The following is a 24,142-nucleotide window of genomic DNA, read 5'->3' on the forward strand; positions in this document are numbered from 1 at the left end:
GTTGCAAGAACGTTTTCTTTTAAAATTAAGTAAAGGCCGGGCACGGTGGCTCACACCTGTAATCCCAACACTTGGGAGGCCAAGGCGGATGGATCACCTGAGGTCAGGAGTTCGAGATCAGGCTGGCCAACATGGTGAAACCCAGTCTCTCCTAAAAATACAAAATGAGCCCAGCGTGGTGGCGCATGCCTGTAATCCCAGCTACTCCGGAGGCTGAGGCAGGAGAATCGCTTGAACCCAGGAGGTGGAGGTTGCAGTGAGCCGAGACTGTGCTATTGCACTCCAGCCTGGGTGACAAGAGCAATACAACGTCTCAAAAAAAAAAAAAATTAAGTAAAAAAGTAAGTTGATGTAATTAAAGCAAAATAATAAACAGCAGAGCAGCGTGACATTAAGACAAAGAATTGTGAAGGAGGTGGCGTGTGGCCCAATTGTAGGAAGCTTTGGCTGGGCTAACTGCACACACTGGCTGGAAATGGTCTTGTTTGGTGTGTGTTAACCCTGTTTGTTTCGGGCAGGGATGGTCTTCCATTTTTCTTTCTTGCCCTAGTCTCTTGCATAAAGCTGGACATACTGCACATGTTTAATAAACGCTGGTGGAATGGGTAAGCCTAGCATTGATAGTTGTTCCAGTCTCTGCTATTGATGGGTTTTCTTGTGCTTTGGGGTTCCCTCTATGGGGTGTGGGTGTGATGGGCTGTGGGGGCTGGAGTCGGAGTTAAGGAGGGGAATTGGTGTCTATGCACCAAAGGTGGCGAGCTTGTAGGGCAGGGACAGAAGGATGGAACCTCTTACTGCCTGGAAATTCTACCTTTTAGAGACTCAAGAGTCAGGGCCTGAGAGGCTATGGTTTTTTGGGGGGACAGCCTTGTGTTTGCAGCCACACTGGGGTTGTGGAAGAGCTGGGAACCCCAGAATGAGAGAATGAATAATGGAACCTGCTTGGTGGATTTTGTGCCTTCATCATCCCAATTCCCTGTTGTAGTTGTTTGGAGAGATGGGGTCTCACTATGTTGCCCAGGCTGGTCTAGAACTCCTGGTCTCAACTCAAGGGATCCACCTGCCTCGGCCTTCCAAAGTGCTGGGATTACAGGTGTGAGCCACCCTGTTACCCACGGTGCACTTGACCTGAAGGAACTCCCACACTCTCACCTGCTGGGAAGGAGGGTCAGGCCTTCTGTTGAGGTGCAGCCTTCTGTGTATGGATAAAATACACCCCACGCTAAGATAGACCTAAGCCAGCGCCCTCATCACCTTCCCTGCCATCTCGCTGAAGCAGTCCATCAGCTAACCTGTGGGTGCTCCTGTGCTGTGTGCTACAGCGCGGCGGGAGAGGGGGGAAGAGAAAGCTCTGGGCTGCATGCCGCTGGGAGCTCTTCCCTCTTCTCTACCAAGGACATTCATTTTATTCTTTTTCCAGACCAATTCTTAAGTCACTACTGGCATGGTACTTGCAGCCCGCCTAACCGCCAATCCCAGGAGTGCGGCCCGGGTCATTCAAATCTCTAGCTATAAAAAGAAGTCTATGGTTATCTATATCTCTGATCCCCCACAACCCCGGCAGTGAGGGGGTCGGGGGAGGGGGGCAAGGCCAGTGGTAACGGCCGCTTCATAAATAGACCATTTTACAACCACCCTGCGGCTCCCTCCCCTCCACCCCAACTCCAGTGCCAGCAGGAAGCTGTGGGCATTCGAGAGGCCGGGCTGAAGCCTCAGGTCCTCAAATTCGTTTGCAGTCCCTCTCCCCTCTCCACCCAGCAGGGTCCCCTCCCTGCCTGGATTTTCTGTGTCTGCTTGAACACCAGAGTATAAAACAAACAAACAAACAAGGCAAATTGCCTCAGGGGGGGACCTCTTTGGCTCCAAAGATGGACTAATTGGCTTGCTTTAATTCCCTCCAGCCCCCTGCCCGCTTCCTTTTCCCTAGGGGGGCAAAGCGGTGAGTGATGCTGCGGGGCGGGAGGGGGCTGGGACGCTGGACAGCACGTGGACAGCCCTTTCCCCAGCAGCGGGCGCGACCTTCCGCCCTTCCTTTCCGAAGGAGAGGAGGCTGGCGCGCGGCTGGCAGGGGCGGGAGGGACCACGTGGGGAGTGCGCAGCGCCCAGGCCGGGTGGGCGCGGGGAGCGCGGAGTGGGATGCGCCCGGCCCGCCAGGAGGAAGCGGGGTCGCGGTGAAGTCGGTTATTGACCCGGTGTGGAGTGAAACTCCCAGGGCCGGGAGAGCCAGGGTTCGTGGGGAGCCGACCCAGCCCACCCTGCACCCCCGCTCGGCGATCCTTGCGCCGACTCTGGGGGGAGGCGGGGGCAGAATTCCGCCTCATTCCGCGCCCCATCCATACGCTCCCACCCGGGGACCCGGGCCCGCGAGCTGCGAGCCGGGGCGGGCGCCGGGCTCAGGTGCCCCCTGTAAGCGCGGGGCGGCCGGGAGGGGACGGGGACCGAGCGCGGGCAGTTTCGTTTGGACCGAGGAGGACGCGCGTTTCCTCTCGGTGCCTGTTTTCTCGCCCTCTGTTTTAAAGGCAGTGACAGCATCGGGGAAGTATCCGGGGCCGGGCCGGGGAGGGCGGCAGCCGCCTCTGCCTGGGGAGGGAGCTCCGGGCCGCCGGCGGGAGTGCGGGCGGGGACCAGAAGGAGCGGGCGAGGGGAGGCAGGGCCGGGGCCGGGGCCGGGGAGGGCGCCTGGGAGCCGGGCAGGGGGGTCCCGGGAGCGCTGTCCGCCTCCTCCTGCGCTTCGCCCGCTCCCTGTGCCCCGCGTCCTCCACCATCCGGGCGGCCGAGGCCGGGGCGCGGGAGGCGGGGCCGGGGCGGGTCCCGGCGCGGGCGGCGCGTCTGAGCGGGAGCCGGGAGCCGCCGGCCCGGGCCGCGCCCGGAGCGAGCCTCGGAAATGCCCGCGCCGGGGGAGCGGACGGCGGCTGCCCCGCGGGCCCCGAGGAGACGCTGAAGGTCGCCGGGAGGGAGGGGGGAGCGCGTGGTCACCTGACCCCCGGGGCGCACCTAGGCGGGGCGGGGCCCATGCGAGGCGGAGGCCGGGGGCCGGGGCGCGGGCTCTGGGGCCGGGTGCGGAGCGCGCGGAGCCGGGGCTGCGGGGACGCGGGCGGGCGAGGTCGGGCACCGCGGGAGGCCTCGCCATGTCCCAGCCCGCGGGGAGGAGGCATTGCCGGAAGGCGGGGATCCGCGCCGCCGTGGTGCTCATCGGACTCCTGCACAAATCCCGGAGGCAGAATAAAGAGAAAAGGTAAACCCCGGCGGCGCCGCCGGCCCCTTCCCTCCGCTCTCCTGCTACAGTCCGGTTTTCTTTGGGGTGGACTTTTCGGATGGGTGTTCGGCTCCGTGTTGGTTTGCAAAAAGCCTCCTCTCCAGGTACCGTCGCGGGGAGCGAGTTCGGAGCTTCGCCCCAGACCCTGGCTGGTGCGAGGAGCCTGGGCAGGACCTTGCCGGAATCGGAGGACGGCTGGGAGGGCGCATCGGGGTGGATCCCTGACGGAGGGACCCCAAGTCCGTCGCCCCCAGACCCTGCCTTTGCACACCGCGGCCCCCTTCCCCAAGCCTGCAGCCGCGGATGCCATTGATCCAGCCCGGGCGGCTCCATGCGCCGGTGTTGCCATTTGCTTCTCTGCAACTTGGCTGAGCCCGCGAGGTGCCTGCCTGGCCGAGATCCGCTTGCTCTGCGCTCGGTGCCGGCAGGAGAGGAGCAAGTTTGGAGGTGGCTCACTCCTCACCCACCCCCTCGCCCCACCGCCGTGGGGTGACTTTGCCTCTTCGCCTTTCTGGTGTTTATTCTTTCGTTTACTCCTGGATGTCGAAAATAGTTTTCTTTAGCTATTTCAGAGACATTTTGGACGACCTATGTGGTGAAAGGTGTGGGGCTTGGGGTGGGCAAAGGAGGTTCTGGGGAAGCGTTCTGGGCTGCAACCCCAGCTGCAGGTCTGACATCCACCAGACCCCACGGAGCTACCAGGCAGGTCGTTGGCACAAAGCCTCCCTGTTCTGCTAGGGTGCATGGCAGAGCCTCCAGCAATGGGGGGAGGGGAGTGTGAAAGCTGACTGCCCACAGAAATGTTGCTGGGATTTCGTGCAGCTTCCAGTGACCCTGCTGGATCCTAGTTACCGAATGAGTTTTGGAGTGGTTAATACCGCACCCTATAAGACACGGGCAGTGGAGCCAGGGACACCTGGGGGTGACCAGCAGCCCCTGGACATGCCCACAGGCTGAACGTACTTGGGGTGGTGGTAGGCAGGGAATAGGGGGGACTTTGAGAAGCTGGCATGGATTGGCCTTGTGGTGGGTTGTGTCCCATTCCTCTCGTCCCCCCTTCCTATAATGTAGTGTAACAAGATGTTGCCCACTGCACAGAATGAATTTCCCGTGAAATGACATAAGGTGGTTCAGCATGAAATAACATTGAGTCAGCTAGTGAGAAAGTTCTTCCTTTTTCAGTTCTCTGCGAATCCTGTGATTTCTCTGAGGGGAAGTTTCAGGTGGGTGCTAGTCTGCCTGTAACACCTTTTAAACACTTGCTAATCTTCCTTCTGTAACTAAGAGAGAGCAGACCTCCGGCTCAGGTCCTCTGAGTGGGGAACAGTTGCCTGGCTAGAACTTAGGTTGTTTTTCTTTTTGTTTCATTTATTTTTAGGATTCTCTCCTGGTTAATCGCCAGTGGTACTGATTTTTTTCCATTTGTGGTAGTGATATAAAGCATCACTTTAAATTAAACATATGAAGTCACAGGAATGAATCTATTTAATTAATTAATTAATTAATTTTTGAGGAGGCATCTCACTCTGTTAGCCCAAGCTAGATTGCAGTGGCACCACCTTGGCTCACTGTAACCTCCGCCTCTGGGGCTCAAGCAATTCTCGGGCCTCAGCCTCCCGAGTAGCTGGGACTACAGGCGCCCACCACCATGCCCAGCTAATTTTTTGTATTTTAGTAGAGATAGGGGTTTCACCATGTTGCCCAGGGTGGTCTCAAACTCCTGAGCTCAGGCGATCCACCTGCCTCAGCCTCCAAAGTGCTGGGATTACAGGTGTGAGCCACTGTGCCCAGCTGAAATGAATCTATTTAATAGAAATCATAGTAATAATAGTACAAGTGTTATCAAATATAGTGGAAATCCTGCAAGTGGTCTAGGAATGGCTGATGCCAGGGACGTGTGTGTCTACCAGAGGAAGCTGCCATGGGAACTCTGGAGTGCAATGTTCCAGGGCCTGAGTCCCTCTTCCCCTGGACTTGAATTCCCTTCTGTGCTCTGTCCTTCAGCATTTTATCTGTAGAGTGGTGGTGAGCAGGTCAACTCTCTAAAGCCAGCAGAATGTATGGGATGGCTGGTCTGAGACAGCCTGGGCCTGCTTCGAGGGCTGGAATGGAAAATGGGCTCGATAGAAAGGCAGACGCATGGGACCAGTTCCTGATTCTGAGTAGAGAATGGGTGGTGGTCCGGAGGGTGGAGAGGAAAAGCCCCCTGCACAGATAGCGAGAAATTCTCTTCCTGGCTCATCTGTTGACTATGGTGTGATGGTAGATTTCATCCCTGTGAGCCTCAGTTTCTGCCTCCCCACAAAGGACTGTGAGACTCAAGTCAGATCGTGTGAGTGGAGATAGGACAGAAAGGTATGAATTGCTACGTGAGGGTAAATGGGGTTTGATCACAACTGTTCCCCCTCTTCTCTCCTTGAGCCTATGCTCCTGCTGACCAAGGTCAGAGGTCTGGTGGTGACAGCCACACCAGTAGCAGTCAAGACCAGCCATGTGTGGGCCAAGGGGGCAGCCTGGTGGGTATGAGCGTGGGCAGAACGAGTCTGTGAGTGGTGGGGGGTGCAGTGAGGCCCAGGGAAGGACCTTGATAGGGACAGGGAGGGATTGGCTGGGGCCCGTGGAGTCCTTTCTTTTTTCCTGAGTGCACCGTGCTCTTGCCTGCAATGCAGGCAGACATCGGTGGCCTTCCCAGCCCCTGGCTTCATCCCATTCTTCTGTCGCTCCAACCATCCTGATGGCTTTGGCCATGGACTTAACCTACCCAAGGAGAAAGAGTGATTGGTTTCATCATGACACTAAGTGACCTCTGTTTCCTTTGCTGTATCTGGAGTTTCTTTGTCTTTAAGCATCTGAAATCAGTGCAGCGAACACTATTGACCCTTGCTCTGTGGGCGCTGGTGGCCATGGGAGGCCTGGAGCAGGCTGCAGCTGCCGGCTTCTCTTAAGCACTCCCCAAACTCCATGCTGGGCATTAAATTTGATGAGTTCTTTCTTCCACCCCCTCTCATCACAGGATGGGGTCAGGCTCAGGCCCCTTCTCCCAGAAGCTTTGATCCATCCATCGATCTTCCCAGCACCTTTAATTGACAGGCTTGTGAAGATAACACTCTTGGCTCTTAGCTTTAAGGGTCGAAATGGTTGTGTGTGGCTTGCAGGGACCACCCAGTGGTCTTTGTCATCCTCCTGCTCTCTCCAGGCCAGTTGGAAATATTGCGTATTAGGGGACAGGACAGGGAGGTGTACCAGGCAGGGTGGTAATGAGACAGGTGTCCCATCTAGTCCTAGAACTAGGAGACTCCCAGGCAGTCTTGGTAGTTCCCAAGAACTGTGCTCCAAGTTCCAACTTCAATTTCCCTTTTCGAGAAGTGGGCGTGGTGCTCATCATCTTGGAGCTGACCGTGCTGTACGGGAGCTCTAGGGCAGCCTGGAGGTGATGGCTCTTTCTGCCCATCTTTCAGGGTTTCTAGCACATGGGATCCTGTTAAAACAGCGGCGTGTCTGAGAGGGGATTGCATTTGAGCATGGCTCCTAGGAGACACCTGGATGAAGCCTTCCTCAGAGACTGCGGTTTGGAAACCGCTTTGATTTTCAGAACCTGCTTCTTATGGATGTGGCGTAGTGGGGAGCTTGGCTTCCTGAGGGGGACAACAGGCACGTTTGCTGGGAAGGACAGAGGCAGAGAAACATAATCAAAATATGTACGTTCTTGGCCGGGCGTGCTGGCTCACGCCTGTAATCCCAGCACTTTGGGAGGTCGAGGCGGGTGGATCACCTGAGGTCAGGAGTTTGAAACCACCCTGGCCAACATGGCAAAAACCCATCTCTACTCTAAAAATGCAAAAAATAGCTGGACATGGTGGCAGGTGCCTGTAATCTCAGCTATTCAGGAGGCTGAGGCAGGAGAACTGCTTGAACCCGGGAGGCTGAGGTTGCAGTGAGCTGAGATTGTGCCACTGCACTCCAGCCTGGGCAACAGAGCGAGACTCTGTCTCAAAAAAAAAAAAAAAAGTACGTTCTGAAAGATGTGGATAAAGTCAGTGTGGCCTTGGGTATGACTTTCTGAACCGGAGACAGGTCATTTAGCATAAATGAAAACAAATCCACTTCTTACAGTGGTTAGTTCTTTTAGGACAGCTCCCATCATGGAGTTTATGAAGAGGAAGATACGGATTCTCTCATCATTCAGCAAATTCTGGCAGGTTCTCAGGGGACAGCCTCGAATCTAATGAATGTGATCCCTTTCCTGTGGAGTATCATACCTGGTGGGTTATTCTTGGGTAGAAAAATCCTATCACAATTTTTTTTTTCAACATTTTGTTGTGAAAATTCTCAAGCATACACAAAAGTAGAGAGAATAGGGTAACATAATGCCTAGTTCCAGCCATTATCAACTGATGGCCCCAATCTTGTTTCATTTATTTACCAATGCACTCCTCCACCAGATTATTTTGAAGTACATCTCAGACATTAGATTTCATTCTTAAATATTTCAATTTATATCTTAAAGATAAGAATTCTTGGCCAGGCACGGTGGCTCACACCTGTAATCTCAGCACTTTGGGAGGTCAAGGTCGGAGGATCACCATTGGAGCCCAGGAATTTGAGATCAGCCTGGGCAATATAGTGAGACTCATCTCTATTAAAAAAAAAAAAAAAAAAAATAGCCAAGCCAATAGGTGCCATGTGCCTTTGGTCTCAGCTACTCAGGAGGCTGAGGCATGGGAGTTGCTTGAACCCGGGAGGCAGAGGTTGCAGTGAGCCAAGATAGAGCCACTGCACTCCAGCCTGGGCAACAGAGAAATAAAAAAAAGTTTAGAGTTCTTTAAAAAACCCGTAACACTACCATTGTTATACCCCTCTAAATTAACAGTGATGTCTTAATACCATATTTAGTCAGTATTTCAATTTCCCCAGTTGTCTCGTAAAAGTTTTCAAAAGTTTTTTTGAAGAAGAATTCAAACAGTACTATGTGATAGGTGATGTGTCTCTTAATCTGTGTTTTCCTCCAACTCTTTTTTTTTTGAGACAAGGTCTTGCTCTCTCGCCGAGGCTGGAGTGCAGTGGCACAATCTCAGCTCACTGCAACCTCTGCCTCCCGGTTTTAAGTCATTCTCAGGCCTCAACCTCTCAGGTAGCTGGGATTACAGGTGCCTGTCACTACACCTGGCTAATTTTTGTATTTTTAGTAGAGATGGGGTTTCACTACGTTGGCCAGGCTGGTCTCGAACTCCTGGCCTCAAGTGTTCCACCCACCTTGGCCTCCCAAAGTGCTGGAATTATGGGAGACACGAGCCACCCTGCTCGGCCCCTCCGACTCTTTTAAAAAATGTTAATTTAATTTAATTTTTTTGGAGATGTGGTCTCACTTTGCTACCCAGGCTAAAGTGCAGTGGTATGATCTCGACTCACTGCAACTTCCTCTTTCTGGGTTCGAGTGATTCTCCCACGTCAGCCTCCCGAGTAGCTAGGACTACAGGTGCCTGTCACCACGCCCAGCTAATTTTTGTACGTTTTGTAGAGATGGTGTTTTGTCATATTGCCCAGGCTGGTCTTGAACTCCTGGACTCAAGTGATCTGCCCACCTTAGCCTTCCAATGTGCTGGGATTATAGGTGTGAGCCGCTGTGCCTGGCCCACCCAATGCTTTTTTTTTTTGGGGTGGGGGTGGAGTCTTGCTGTGTCGCCCAGGCTGGAGCACAGTGGCCCAATCTCGGCTCACTGCAAGCTCCGCCTCCCGGGTTTGTGCCATTCTTCTGCCTCAACCTCCCGAGTAGCTGGGACCACAGGTTCCCGCCACCATACCTGGCTAATTTTTTGTATTTTTAGTAGAGATGGGGTTTCACTGTGTTAGCCAGGATGATCTCAATCTCCTGACCTCGTGATCCACCCGCCTCGGCCTCCCAAAGTGCTGGGATTACAGGCGTGAGCTACTGCGCCCGGCCCCAACTCTTTTTTTCTTACAATTTATTTATTGAAGAAACTGGACTGTTTGTCTTGTGGAGTTTCCCACAGTCAGGATTTTGTGGATGGCATCTGCTGGTGTTATTTAACATGTTCTGCTGTCCCCTGTGATACCTGTATGTTGGTATTTAGTTCTAGAGGCACTATCAGATTTGTTTTTTGTTGTTTTTTGGTAAGATCGTGCCATTACTAGTTGTGTAGTTGTCTGTTTTTGGGATGTTAGCCATTGTTGATTGATTTGTTTCTAGGGTGTGAACCTGGTGTCGAGAGGATACTTGTGTCCTGCCATTGCAGGCAGCCCCATGAGCTGACTGGACAGGAGGACTGTGCCTGTGGGTTGTCCAGAGTTCTGGCCTTGCAGTCCCAGAGTCCCAGAGCTGGAAGGGGCACGAGACAGGAGCCGATCTACTCCCTGGTCCCAGAACAGATGGCTGCTTGTTCTCTCCTTAAGAGGCAGCTGGGTCCTGCCCTTTCTGGAAGGGCCTGTCTCCTCTTCTGTCTGATGTTTGAATGACACCCGGTGGGCTGTTGTTGCTTTAAAGAACAAACATCTCCCTTTAGCCGGCTTCCCGCTATTCACTTCACCAAAGGTCTGAGGCCTTAGACGGTTCAAGTTGAAGGGACAGAATGTGAGGCGCAAATGAGTTTAATTCCTCCTGAGCCACTATTTTAATCTCCTGCTTGGTCTCCTGGCTTCTAGTCTCCCTTATCCACTCTCCTTATGGTGACTTGAGTGGAGTTTAAAACATTCAAATAGAACCAGGTCTCTCTCCTGTGGAAAGCTCTCCGTAGACTTTCTGTTATATTTATTTATTTGAGACAGCATCTCGCTCTGTCACCCAGTCTGGAGTGCAGTGGCGCGATCTTGGCTCACTGCAGCCTCCGCCTCCTGGGTTCAAGCGATTCTCCTGCCTCAGTCTCCCAAGTAGCTGGAATTACAGCCGCCCACCACCAGGTCTGGCTAAATTTTTTTGTATTTTCATTAGAGATGGGATTTCACCATGTTGGCCAGGCTGGTCTCGAACTCCTGGCCTCAACTGATTCTCCTGTCTCAGTCTCCCGAAGTGTTGGAATTACAGGCATGAGCCACCGTGCCTGGCTGACTTTCCATTATACTTTAAATGACATCCCAGTTCCATAGTCTGGCCCACACCCCCTGCCTGCTTCTCTGACCTCGCCTCCCACCTTGTCATCCCTTCCTCCCTGTGATCACCGTGCTTCTGCTGTGGAGGCCTCCTTTCCACACCTGGAACATGGCAGGCCTGCTCCTGCCTCAGGCCCTTCGCACCTGCTGTTCACAGTGAGCTCATTGGCTGGTGCTTCCTCATCACCAGACTCTTCACTCATATGGCATCTCCTCCAAAAGGGCTCCCCTGACGATCCAATCTAAGCGGCTCCCTCCAGTCATGACTGGTTTACCCTGCTTTGTTTCCTCCATGGTACTTCTCGTTTACTGATCATATCTAGTGTGTGCAATAAATAGTTGATTGGCTGTTCCCTCCCCTAGAATGGGAACTATTTCAGAGCGGTAACTTTGCCTTCTTTACCTCTGGGTCTCTATTGCCTAGAATAGGAGATGCTCAGTAAATATTTGCTGAGTGAATGGATGGAAGCCCAAGAGGCCTCCTGGCTCCCCCAGGTAGAACGTACCCGTTGCTTATTTCTCTGGGGTCTTTTTCTTTCTTTCTTTTTTTTTTTTTTGAGACAGAGTCTCGCCCAGGCTGGAGTGCAATAGCATGATCTGGGCTCACTGCAACCTCTGCCTCCCAGGTTCAAGCGATTCTCCTACCTCAGCCTCCCAAGTAGCTGGGATTGCTGGTGCCCACCACCATGCCCAGCTACTTTTTGTCTTTTTTTTTTTTTTCCGAGACGGAGTCTTGCTCTGTCGCCCAGGCTGGAGTGCAGTGGCGCCATCTCTGCTCACTGCAAGCTCCGCCTCCCGGGTTCACGCCATTCTCCTACCTCAGCCTCCCGAGTAGCTGGGACTACAGGCGCCCGCCACCACGCCTGGCTAATTTTTTGTATTTTTAGTAGAGATGGGGTTTCACCGTGTTAGCCAGGATGGTCTCGATCTCCTGACCTCATGATCCACCCACCTTGGCCTCCCAAATTGCTGGGATTACAGGTGTGAGCCACTGCTCCCGGCCAGTTTTTTGTATTTTTAGTAGAGACGGGCTTTCACCATGTTGGTCAGGCTGCTCTCGAACTCCTGACCTCAGGTGATCCGCCCGCCTTGGCTTCCTAAAGTGCTGGGATTACAGACGTGAGCCACCGCGCCCGGCTCCCTGGGGCCCTTTTAATACTCAGTGCCCTCTAATGGGCACCCTTTTTTTTGTTGTTTGAGATTGGGGATTGTCTCCGTTCCCTCTCCTTTCTTTCCTTCCGGAAGAGATTTTTGTAGAGAATTGCGAATGATCACTTGCCCACGTGTAGCTCTGTTGTCATGCCTCGCCTCTGCATCGCTTTGGGGCCCGTAGACGTGAGGGACCAGGCTCAGCCATGACCATCCTGAAGCTGGGACCAGGAGCCAGGGCTGTTCTTGCCTCTGCATTCCTAGGTCTTGGGTCCTGGAACTGCCGCCTGATTCAGCCTCCCTTCCTTTGTGCCAAAGAGGGGCCAGTGGGCGTCTGAATTAGTGGACAGTCGCCATTAGCCAATATATACATTTTTCTAAATGCATTTTTCTCTCTTTGGAGCCTGTGCGGTGCACAGATGGCTGCTTACCAGGATGTTGCCAAATAGAGGGCTTGTCAGGCCTGTTCGGTGAAATCAACGAAAAGCACTTCTGTTCAGACGGGGGCTGCTGAAGGGCCCAGGAAGTCGCTCAGTCATTTTAAGCAGATGAAGCACCCCCATACCCCCCGACTCCCTGCCCCCCAACAAACTCAGCTTCTTTGCCTACTGAATCCATAAAAAGGAAGTGAGGTAGGCAAGATGACTTCAGGTGGACAAGTGCTTTTTATTTTAATAGCTACTTTAAGAAATGAATCCTGGCAAGTGATACTGGTTTTCCATGTATGATAGTTACATAACATTAGAAAACCGGAATTTGGGCTGTGCACAGTGGCTCATGCCTATAATTCCAGCACTTTGGGAGGCCAAGGCAGACAGACACTCAAGGCCAGGAGTTCGAGACCAGCCTGGCCAACATGGTGAAACCCCATCTCTACTAAAAATACAAAAATCAGCCAGGTGTGGTGGCGTGCACCTGTAATCCCAGCTACTTAGGAGGCTGAGGCAGGAGAATCTCTTGAACCTGGGAGGTGGAGGTTGCAGTGAACCGAGATCGTGCCACTGAACTCCAGCCTGGGTGATAAAGCCAGACTCTGTTTCAAAAAAAAACAAACAACAGAAAGACCTCAAATTTGTTTAAGTAAAGAAGTGTGAGTCTGTTTAAAGAAAAGTGTTAAGAGAAGACACAGTCAGGTGGAACAGGGGTTTGGGAAACATTGGAAAGCTGATGTGAAAATGCCTGAGGGGTAGGGAGTACCACTGGAAGGAGAGGCCGTTTCACACATGTTAAAATGGGCCAAGCAGCACCAACAACCTGAGGTTGGAGAAGCTTCAGTGGTTGTCACAGCCAACACATTTCGTGGCTTGCAGTTTGCCGGGCCCCGTGCTACGGGCGTATGTGCTTATTTGTCTTAATTCTACCAGTTATTGTCTCTTTTCCAGACAAGGAACAGACAGACGCTCAGAGGTTAAAGAGTATGCAAGGGGCAGAATGAAAGGTGGGGGAGCAGAGATTTTAACCTGGGTCTGTGAAGGTCTAGAGACTGCCCTTTTTTTCTTTTTTTGAGACAGTCTTGTTCTGTCGCCCAGGCTGGAGTGCAGTGGCGCCATCTCGGCTCACTGCAACGTCCGCCTCCTGGGTTCAAGTGATTCTCTTGCCTCAGCCTCCTGAGTAGCTGGGATTACAGGTGTGCGCCACCACGCCTGGCTAATTTTTGTATTTTTAGTAGAGATGGGGTGTCATCATGTTGGTCAGGCTGGTCTCGAACTCCTGACCTCATGATCCGCCCGCCTCGGCCTTCCAAAATGCTGGGATGACAGGTGTGAGCCACCGTGCCCTGCCGAGAGACTGCCCTTAACTGTCATATTATTCATGACCCCAAGATAAGCACTTGTGAAGTGCCTGACTTGTCATAAGTGCTTAGTACATGCTGCTGCTGCTGCTGTTGTTACTAATGCATTGAAGTGTAACATATGTCCTGTGAGTGTACAGGTCTTATAAGCCTTGTGTGTTTTCACATAGGTATATACCTATATAGCCACTACTCAGATTAAGATATAGAACTTTCCAGAACCCCAGCAGGCTCTCTTAAGCCTCTCCATAGTCCAGTGGCTCACGCCTGTCATCCCAGCACTTTGGGAGGCTGAGGCGGATGGATCACTTGAGGTCAGGAGTTCAAGACCAGCCTGGCCAATGTGGCGAAACCCTGTCTCTGCTAAAAATACAAAAATTAGCCGGGCGTGGTAGCAGGTGCTTGTAATCCCAGCTACTCAGGAGGCTGAGGCAGGAGGATCGCTTGAACTGGGGAGGCGGAGGTTACAGTGAGCCTGGATTGCGCCGCTGCACTCTCCAGCCTGGGCGACACAGGGAGACTCTGTCTCAAAAAAAACAAAAAAACAAAAAAACAAAAAGAAAGTAAAGTCAGGCCCATCACTTTAGAGATTCCACTAAGAGTGTCTGGTGGGCACCCTTTATACTCATGGCAGAAGGAAGAGCGTGGCTGGTATTTCATAAGCTGAGATTTCTGAGTGTGGGGGTCCTGGTTGAACCCTGAAGAGGGTCTCAAAGAATCCAAGCTCATTTCTAGGGGTGAGTACACTTGGTTTAACCTTCCTTTCTCCTTCCAGGCAGACTGGTGGGAACCTGGAACCGACACGGTGTTTATTCAGTGCCCTTGGAGTAAGGGTGGCTTGAAAAATTGTCACTTGCTTTTAAGCTTATCAGTTATGAACACTGTGTTTCATGAAGGCTGGAGCTCCAGCCAAGTCCTTCCCGGAGTCCTCCAGGGGTGGGCAGCCTGGCTTGGAGCTGGGGACGCCTCTGGAGACATGTCGGCCCCATGTGTGTCCTGAGACGGCTGACCTTGCCTCACGGTTAGTCCATCTCTCCAAAGGCAGGAGTTGCAGGTGGGGTGGGGGGGAGGGCCTGTGGGTGAGAGCCGCTCCCTCCCTTCTCTCCCCCTCCTCTGCCTTTTTCTCTTTCTTTACTGTAAAGATCTTTATCAGCCACACTGAATGCTGTGTGGCAGGATCAGGGCCGTATGATGATACCTGTTGTCAGGAAGGCTTACTCTAGGGGGTAAAGCAACTTGTAACAACCCCACAAGGGAGGCATCTCTTTTGTCTTTGGTTGATGAATGGGGCTTAGTTAAGAGTCTAGTAAGAGTGGAGGCAGGGCCGGGCGCGGTGGCTCACACCTGTAATCCCAGCAACTTGGGAGGCCGAGGCAGGCGGATCACCTGAGGTCGGGAGTTCGAGACCAGCCTGGCCAACACGGTGAAACCCTGTCTGTATTAAAAATACAAAAATTAGCCAGGCGTGGTGGTGGGTGCCTGTAATCCCAGCTACTCAGGAGGCTGAGGCAAGAGAATCACTTGAACCCGGGAGGCGGAGGTTGCAGTGAGCCAAGTTTGCGCCATTGTACTCCAGCCTGGGCAACAAGAGTGAAACTCTGTCTCAAAAAAAAAAAAAAAAAAAAAAGTGGAGGCGGGAGCCCCCTGGTTCCTCACCATCATGTCCTGTACGCGGCACCACGCCGTCCTGACTGCGGAGAGTGCAGACCGCAGCAGCCCTCCCACCTGGGAGCTTGCAGTCTGAGGCAGAGGTGGGCAGCAAGCCCCTGCAGACTCCTCATATGGTTAGGAAGCCTGTCCCCTGGACCAGACAGAGTCCTAGGTGCTGAGGACGCAGCCGTGGGCAGCACAGAAGCAAAGCCCTGTCTGGCTGGAGTGTCCATGCTTGATGGGTGTTGTTGCGCCCACATACTTTGTTTTTTCCTTTGGAGCTGATATTTTAAAATTGGAAGATTCCACATTGTGAATCTGTTTTTCAGTCTTGAGAAATCAGAAGCTCTGGGAACACTGGCTGGACTGGCCTTCCCTTATTACACTTGAACTTCTAGCTACCTGTTCAGTACAGAGCTGGTAGCCTGCTGCTCACTGCAGCCCATCTACACCTGGCCACACCTGTGCTACCTGCCCCTCCCCTGAAGGATGGGTCGTCAGGAGGTCTGGGTGTAACCCTGTGAACACAGAGGCTGGGGGTTGCATCCCAGCCCTGCGTGTCCTTTGGGCCTTCTTGGTCTTGGGCAGATCCATTGCGATGAGAAAGAAGGGGTCCCGGCAGCCTAGCGGGGTGCCCTGTGGGAGCTGGGCTGCAGAATGGCCACTGTGGATTTGCCTTCAGGTATTCTTCCTTCCTCCTGAATTACCTCCAAACAAAATGACAGACGTTATGGGAGGCTGCGCATTGCAATACAGAAACTCAGGAATAACGTGAGAAGGGACAGAGACAGGAACACTCGTGGTTGCCCGCTCTGGGCCTGCACCTGGCTGGTACTTACGCTTCACTTACCTCATTTCATTCTCTGCGTGACACTGATGATCATTATCTTCATTCTTCATAGAGGAGAAAGCTGAGGTTCAAAAGGGATCGTGTCTCCAATGTCATCCAACTTGTATAACAGAGCTGGGATTCCAATCTGCCCAGTGCCAAATTCTATCCTTTTTCTACCACCACCAATTACGTGGTGACCCCGGCCGAGGTACTTAACCGCCCCTGTGCTACAATCCAATGAAGTGGATTGAAATGCACCTCGGAGAGACCAGGTGTCCTGGTCAAGACTCCAAAACGTTAAGAACTCTGGCACCCTAGAACATTCTGCTTGTTTTTAAAGGAAGGGACCAGATGGGTCTCTGGAACAGCTGGGCTTCTTTTACTTGCTTAGCCTGAGCTAAGGGGAGGGTGGAGCCGCCAGCAGGGAAAGGTCTGTCCTGTCAGGCGTCAGATAGGCTGAAAGGTCTCCTGGCTACTGGCCTCGCTAATGAGAACAAAAATTCTCACTTCTCGACGTGAACAGGAAGGTTCTGGCTGCAGCCTGGGTTACCTGTGCCGTCTGTATTTTAATAGAATGTTTATTTTAATAAGATCTTTAATCTGAGATGCACAGGCAGAAACAATGTGTAAATCAAGAGGTCACTGAAACAGGCCATCTGAAAATGAGGTCTGCAAATGTGCCAGGAAGGGCTTTTCAGAGTGACAGCCATAAAGGCCCCTTATGGATGGCCAGAAGGTCCCCCAAGGCACAGCCACATGAAGGCAGGACGCAGCCGTGGTGCAAGTGATGGGAACCGAGACGCCTGGCTTCCACATCGCAGCTCCTCTGACCCCCAGCCCACTTCTGGAAAGGGCTGCCAGCCCTCTTGGCGGCACCTGCCCCCTCTTTCCCCTCCACGAATGCAAATGCAGGCTGCAGTCCCTCCTTAAGTGGGTTGTGTCCCAAATTCATTCACTCGTTCAGTTCACCTCCATCAATATGCGGTGCTCTCCCTGCCTCCAGCAGCCCGTGCTCCCGAAGGAGAGATCAACCATGGAATGTGAATCCAAGACAGAAGCGGGAGGTGTGGAGAAGGGGTGCAGGGAGCCCTGGAGGTCAAAAGAAAGGGGGGCCGCCCAAGGAAGGTTGCCTGGAGTTGTTGGCGTTTGAGGTGGGCCTTGGAGACTGGACAGGATGTCTGAAGGGAGAGATGGAGTGTGAAGCACATCCCAGGTAAAGGAGACAGTGGAAGCAAAGGGGCCGAGATAGAAAAACAGGGGCCCGCTCAGATCCCACCTTGGCTGTGGTGTGGATTTCCTGCTGGGCTGTTAGGGTGGCCTGGGGCCGTTTCGTGTTTGGTGTTGAATGCTGGGGAAAGAAGGGCTGGTCAGGCCGTGGGAGGCTTCCCTGCTGCCTGCCTCCCCTAGACTCAGGGCAGTTCGTACCCCAGTTAGTATACAAAAGCAGAGTCAGTCAGTATTACATGTGAAACAATTCTGTAACATTTGTGTTATTGTGATTTTTATTAAGAAGTTTGGGGCTGGAGGGTCTTTGTGTTGGTGGGCCAGTAGGTAATACCCCCAAATATTGATTTATTTTTTGAGGTGGTATCTCGCTCTGTCACCCAGGCTGGAGTACAGTGGTGGGATCTCGGCTCCCCGCAATCTCCATCTCCTGGGCTCAAGTGATTCTCCTGCCTCAGCCTCCCGAGTAGCTGGGATTACAGGTGTCCGCCACCATGCCTGGCTAATTTTTATAATTTTAGTAGAGACAGGGTTTTACCATGTTGGCCAGGCTGGTGTTGAACTCCTGACCTCAAGCGATCTGCCCGCCTCAGCCTCCCAAAGTGCTGGGATTACAGGCGTGAGCCACTGCGCCCGGCCTATTTTATTTTCGAGACAGAGTCTCCCTCTGTGGCCCAGGCTGGAGTGCAGTGGTGCAATCTCAACTCACTGCAACCTCCACCTCTCAGGTTCAAGTGATTCTCCTGCCTCAGCCTCCCAAATAGCTGGGATTACAGGTGCCCACTGTCATGCCCAGCTAATTTTGGTATTTGTAGTAGAGACAGGATTTCACCATGTTGGCCAAGCTGGTCTCGAACTCCTGACCTCAAGCGATCTGCCTGCCTCGGCCTCCCAGAGTGCTGGGATTACAGGCGTGAGCCACCGCGCCTGGCCTCTGATCGGTCATTTAGCTGATTTAGTCAAGAAACTTTTGGTTGGAAGTGACAGGCTCCAGTTCAAATTAATGTAAAGAAAAAAAGAAGTTTTGGGGTTTAGGTAACTGGAAGGTTCAAGGGGGACGGATTCAGACCTGGCTGGATCCAGGGCTCCAGTGGTGTCCCTGGACACTGGTTCTTTTACCCCGTCTCTAGACTGTGCTAGACTTTGGGTTGCCTTCGTCCTCAGGTAGCTCATCCACAAAGATGGATGATGGCTGCCACGGGCTGACCTTCTACCCGCTTAGCAATACCAACAGGAAGAGCAAATCTGTTTCCCAATCATTTCAGCAGATGTCCCAGGGATGGCTCACCCTGGACAGAGAGTGAGTCACATATGCATCCCTGAACTTTGGCCAGAGGGGTGGGATACACTGATTCGTGAAGGCTAGGTCTTACGCCTACCCCTGGTTCCGGGGATACAGGGACTTGGCTGGGAGTATAGGAGGGATGGGTCACCTAAGGAAACCTGGCGTGCTGCTCTCAGAGGCTCAGGGGATGGAAGCTGGGCAGTAAAAATGCCAACAGCTGTCCACTCTGCTGGCCCTAGTGGCTTCGTTGATGCTGATCTTGGCACAGTCTTGTCAACTTGGCTGGTGGCTGCAGCTGCTGGTACCCTCCCAGACGCAGGGAGGCTTCCTTCTGCCTTGGCTGGATGACATGTGCTTTCTTCTGCTTCTTCACGGATGCAGCTCGTGGGATCCCCCAGCCTTTGGTAATAAACACACTTCCTGGGCTGTCTTTTCTCTGAGTCCGTTCTGAACATCAAAGCAGTCAGCCTGCGACCGTGCTGGACCCGGTCTGAGAGGACAGCCTGGCTTTGCTCAGGGTTGACCCTCAGCTCTGGGATTGGATAACGCGTCCCCATCCTGTTTTGCTGATGCTTTGTGGCGCCCAACTGCCCTCCACCCCAGCAGGTCAGGATTCCTTGAATACAGATTGCCCCTCCTTCCAGACACCTGGCCAGTGGATGCTTTTGGTTACAAGGCCCTGGCTGAGAGAAGGGCTGGCTCTCTGCTATCCATCCCCCTGGTGGAGGGCCAGGCCCAGAGGAAATCTCAGAGGTCTTAGAGATAAGGACCTCTAGATAGCAAAGATGTGGCTGCAGAAGGTCAGAGGAGCGGCCTCAGGAAAAACCCAGGGGGATATATGATCGTGAATGTACATGGTGTCGAAACCGCTGCCCTCGGTTTTCCCATGTGTGAAATGCGACTAACAGTAATGAAAGCCTCGTTTGTGTGCAAACAAAAATTTTATTTAGTAATTCTTCTACTAGGTGCAATTTTTTTTTTTTTTTGAGATGGCGTCTTGCTCTGTCACCTAGGCTGGAGTGCAGTGGCAAGATCTTAGCTCACTGCAACCTCCACCTCTCAGGTTCAAGCTATTCTCCTGCCTCAGCCTCCCGAGTAGCTGGGATTACAGGCGTATGCCATCACACCTGACTAATTTTTGTATTTTTAGTAGAGATGGGGTTTCACCACGTTGGCCAAGCTGGTCTCGAACGCCTGACCTCAGGTGATCCGCCCACCTTGGCCTCCCAAAATTCTGGGATTACAGGTGTGAGCCACTGTGCCTGGCCAGAACAGATAGTGTTTGATTCTACTTTGTCTCTGTCCGTTTGAGCTGCTATCACAAAATACCACAGACTGGGTGGCTTAAACCAACATTTACTTCTCACAGTTCTGAAGGCTGGAAAGTCCAAGTTCAAGATACTGGCAGATGGGATGTCTCATGAGGGCTCAAATGCTGCATCGCAGACAACCGTCTTCTCGCCGCGTTCTCACATAGCGAAGGGGCAAGGGAGCTCTCGGAGGCCTCTTTTCCAAGGCACTGATTCCATTCATGCGGGCTCTGCCCCTCCTGACCCAATCACCTCCCTAAGGCCTCTCTTCCTAATACCACGACAGTGTGAGTGAGGATTTCAACACAGAAATTTTAAGGGGTCCACAAATAGAGTCTATAGTCTGTCTACTCACATAGCGTACAGTATGCTTATTTGAGGCACGTAGAACAGGCGGATTCATAGGGGCAGAAAGTAGAAGAGAGGTTGCCGGCTGTTGGAGGGAAAGGGAATTTTTGTTGAATGGGTGCAAAGTTCCTGTTCGGGATGATGATGAAGTTCTAGAAATGGACAGTGGTGTTTGTTGTACCACGATGTAAATGCCACTGAATTGCAAACTTAAAAATAGTTAAAATGATGAAAAAAAAAAAAAACCTAACCAAACTTTATTCAAAACCTCGATAGGTACAATAGAAAAAGCATTTCTCTGGTTGAAGATGGTGTGGGCTGGCGGGTGGCTCTCGCCTGGTCTCTGTGAATTCTCAGCTGAGTTGGGAACCAGAGTGCCCTGGGGACTCTAGGGAAGCAGCAGCCCTCCCTCCTTCCCCAACAGCCCACATTCTGAAGTTGAAGTTCCCTCAGGGCTCTGTCCTGCCCAGGCTCACACCCCCACTGAGGGTCACGTGTTGTGGGGGAAGGTCAGGCCCCGGGAGCAGGTGCGGGCAGCGCTGGGCAGCGCCGGGCCACCTCCTGCAAGCTCCCCTCTCACCCTGACATTTCCCTTTCCTGCAGTCTCGGGCTCACGGCCAGCCGTCAGCCAGCACCCTATGGCGCTCTTCGAGGAGGCTGATCTGGTGAGCGGGGACATAAAGGGGCTCAGCAGGTGACCCAGGGGGAACATGGCTCTGGGCTATGTGAGTGGAGGGCTTGAGTTTAGTGGCCACAATGTGGATGCCCTCTGTGGCCTGCTGGCCTGCTTTGAGATGGGCAGCAGCTACCCCAGGGTGCATTGACCTGCAGAGTAGGCCTCAGGAGTGTGAGTCTTTGTGGCCCCTGACCCCGGCACAGCCTCAGAACCTTCCTCTGAGTGCACTTTGTGCTGCTTCTTGACAATCTGTTTTTTTTTTTTTTTGGAGACGGAGTCTCGCACTGTCACCTGGGCTGGAGTGCAGTGGCGCAATCTTGGCTCACTGCAACCTCCCTTCCAAGTTGAAGTGATTCTCCTTGCCTCAGCCTCCCAAGTAGCTGGGATTACAGGCGCCCACCACCACACCCGGCTAATTTGTTTGTATTTTTAGTAGAGGCGGGGTTTCACGATGTTGGCCAGGCTGGTCTCAAACTCCTGACCTCATGATCTGCCTGCCTCGTCCTCCTAAAGTGCTGGGATTACAGGCATGAGCGACTCCGCCCAGCCTGACAATCTGGTTTTTAAAAGAAATGTTTATTATGTTATAAAAATCCTTGTTCCCTGCAGAAAATTTGGAAAACACAGAAAAGCACAAGGATTAAAATAAAAATCGCCTGCAACCCCCAGAAGGGAGACCGTAGAGATATTAACGTTTAATGTGTTTCCTTGTGGTCTTTTTTTTTCTATGCCATAGCACGCCCTCTCACGTCATATACTTACATCTGCATCTACATCTGTTTCTCTGTATTGTAACAAAATCGGGATTATACTTTAGGTACAGGGCATTAGTCAAGACCCTTGGTGGCAAGTGACAGAAGCCCATCTTGAATTAGCCAAAGAAAATAAGGGGATTTATTGGCTGGGGTAACCCATCTGTGGAAAGGGTTGGGCCTCAGGAACAGCTGGATCCAGGGCCATTGGCAGAACTCCTGTCTGCCTCTTGTCTCTGTGTCTCTTTGTGTTGGCTTCATTCTCTTGGGCCATCTGTCCCCATGATGTTGGATCCATGGTTGTAGACCTTTGTGGGCTAAACATTTCATTTTATTATTATTATTATTATTTTTGAGATGGGGTCTCACTCTGTCGCCCAGGCTGGAGTGGAGTGGCTTTATCTCGGCTCACTACAAGCTCCGCCTCCCAGGTTCACACCATTCTCCCACCTCAGCCTCCTGAGTAGCTGGGACTACAGGCGCTCACCACCACGCCTGGCTAATTTTTTGTATTTTTAGTAGAGATGGGGTTTCATCATGTTAGCCAGGATGGTCTCGATCTCCTGACCTTGTGATCCACCCCCCTCGGTCTCCCAAAGTGCTGGGATTACAGGCGTGAGCCACCACGCCCAGCCTATTATTATTATTTTTTTGAGACAGAGTTTCAATCTTGTTGCTCAGGCTGGAGTGAAGTGGACGATCTTGGCTTACTGCAACCTCCGCCTCCTGGGTTCAAGTGATTCCCCTGCCTGTGCCTCCCGAGTAGCTGGAATTCCAGGCATGCGCCACCACACCTGGCTAATTTTTGTATTTTTAGTAGAGATGGGGTTTCACCACGTTGGCCAGGCTGGTCTCAAACTCCTGACCTCAGGTGATCCCCCCAGCTCAGCCTCCTGAAGTACTGGGATTACAGGCGTGAGCCACCCTGCCCAGCCAAGGGCTAAATATATATATATATTTTTTGAGATGAAGTCTCGCTCTGCCGCCCGGGCTGGAGTGCAGTGGCTGGATCTCGGCTCACTGCAAGCTCCACCTCCCGGGTTTATGCCATTCTCCTGCCTCAGCCTCCCGAGTAGCTGGGACTACAGGCGCCCGCCACCTCGCCTGGCTAGTTTTTTTTTTGTATTTTTTCGTAGAGATGGGGTTTCACCATGTTAGCCAGGATGGTCTCGATCTCCTGACCTTGTGATCTGCCTGTCTCCTGAATTTCCCCCAGAGAAGAAGGAAGGAAAGCTCCAAGGAGGAGTTCTGATTGGCCTGGATTGTGTGTCCATCTCAGTCTCTTTGTGCAGGGGTGGGAGCGGGGAGCCATGATTGGTCCAGGGAGAGTCAGGGGCACACTCTGATCAGAGTGGTGGTGTGTTACAAGAGTCCTTTCCAGTGGGAGAGGGGCAGTTCCCTAAAGTAGAGGTGGGGAGTTTGATTACAGAGGAGGGAGAGGCAGCAGCGGGTAGGGCCGGCAAACACCATAGACAAGAACTGCATTGGGGTTGGTGCCAGCCACAGGGGTGCGAGTGCGGTGTGTTGGGTGAGCACGTGGGCCCTCACCTTCATGCTGATTTAATTGGGGTTCAATTGGTATCATCCCATGGGCAGCCCAGTTTGGTAATAGCTGTCTCCATTATACATGCCTATCCTCTTTGACCCAGTGAGCCACCTCTGGGGATCTATCAAATGTGCATCTTGGCCGGGCGCGGTGGCTCAAGCCTGTAATCCCAGCACTTTGGGAGGCCGAGACGGGCGGATTATGAGGTCAGGAGATCGAGACCATCCTGGCTAACATGGTGAAACCCCGTCTCTACTAAAAAACACAAAAAACTAGCCGGGAGAGGTGGCGGGCGCCTATAGTCCCAGCTGCTTGGGAGGCTGAGGCAGGAGAATGGCTTAAACCCAGGAGGCGAAGGTTTCAGTGAGCCAAGGTCGCGCCATTGCACTCCAGCCTGGGAGAAAAGAGCGAAATTCCATTTCAAAAAAAGAAAAAAGATAAACCTAAGCACTTAAAATTTTAGGAGTTTGATTCAAGAATCAGGCAGTGCCAGACGGCGGGTGGTTTGGAGCCCAAGGGGAAAGCTTGTATAAGGTGCACACCGAAGCAAGGCAAAGAAAGCATTTGAGGCCGGGCGCGGTGGCTCAAGCCTGTAATCCCAGCACTTTGGGAGGCCGAGACGGGCGGATTATGAGGTCAGGAGATCGAGACCATCCTGGCTAACATGGTGAAACCCCGTCTCTACTAAAAATACAAAAACTTAGCTGGGTGTGGTGGTGGGCGCCTGTAGTCCCAGCTACTCGGGAGGCTGAGGCAGGAGAATGGCGGGAACCCGGGAGGTGGAGCTTGCAGTGAGCTGAGATCCGGCCACTGCACTCCAGCCTGGGCGACAGAGCGAGACTCCGTCTCAAAAAAAAAAAAAAAAAAAAGTGCATCTTTCCACATAGGTGGGATGATGTAGAATGAGGTCATTCACTGCAATATTATTTGAAATAACAAAACACTGAAAACAACCAAATCCCTAATTCATTGTGAACTGGCTGCCTAAATTATTTCACATTCATGCCATGGACTAACTACTTAAAATAGGATGACGAGGCCGGACGCAGTGGCTCACGCCTGTAATCCCAGCACTTTCAGAGGCTGAGGTGGGTTAATCACCTGAGGCCAGCAGTTCGGGACCAGCCTAGCCAACATGGCAAAACCCTGTCTCTACTAAAAAAAAATACAAAAATGAGCTGGGTGTGGTGATGCATGCCTGTAGTCCCAGCCACTCGGG

General features: G+C 52.6%; 1 protein-coding gene across 9 annotated transcripts in view; it reads left to right on the forward strand.

The window, feature by feature from the left end:
* Positions 1–24,142, forward strand: part of RAP1GAP2 (RAP1 GTPase activating protein 2) — a 270,089-nt gene that overhangs the window by 75,414 nt on the left and 170,533 nt on the right. For 4 of the 9 annotated variants that reach the window (XR_002517930.2, XR_002517931.2, XM_017950247.3 and 1 more), the window contains exon 1: positions 3,045–3,234. The exons of the other annotated variants lie outside the window; for them this stretch is intronic. Coding sequence is in view for 2 of the 4 variants with exons in the window: in XM_017950247.3 (XP_017805736.1) it covers positions 3,128–3,234 (107 nt within the window). In the remaining 2 variants the exon portion in view is untranslated. Of the gene's footprint in view, positions 1–3,044; positions 3,235–24,142 lie in introns of those variants that run through there. 9 annotated transcript variants of the gene reach the window in all.

This window comes from Papio anubis, chromosome 17 (genome assembly GCF_008728515.1).
Source record: "Papio anubis isolate 15944 chromosome 17, Panubis1.0, whole genome shotgun sequence".
NCBI lineage: Eukaryota > Metazoa > Chordata > Mammalia > Primates > Cercopithecidae > Papio > Papio anubis.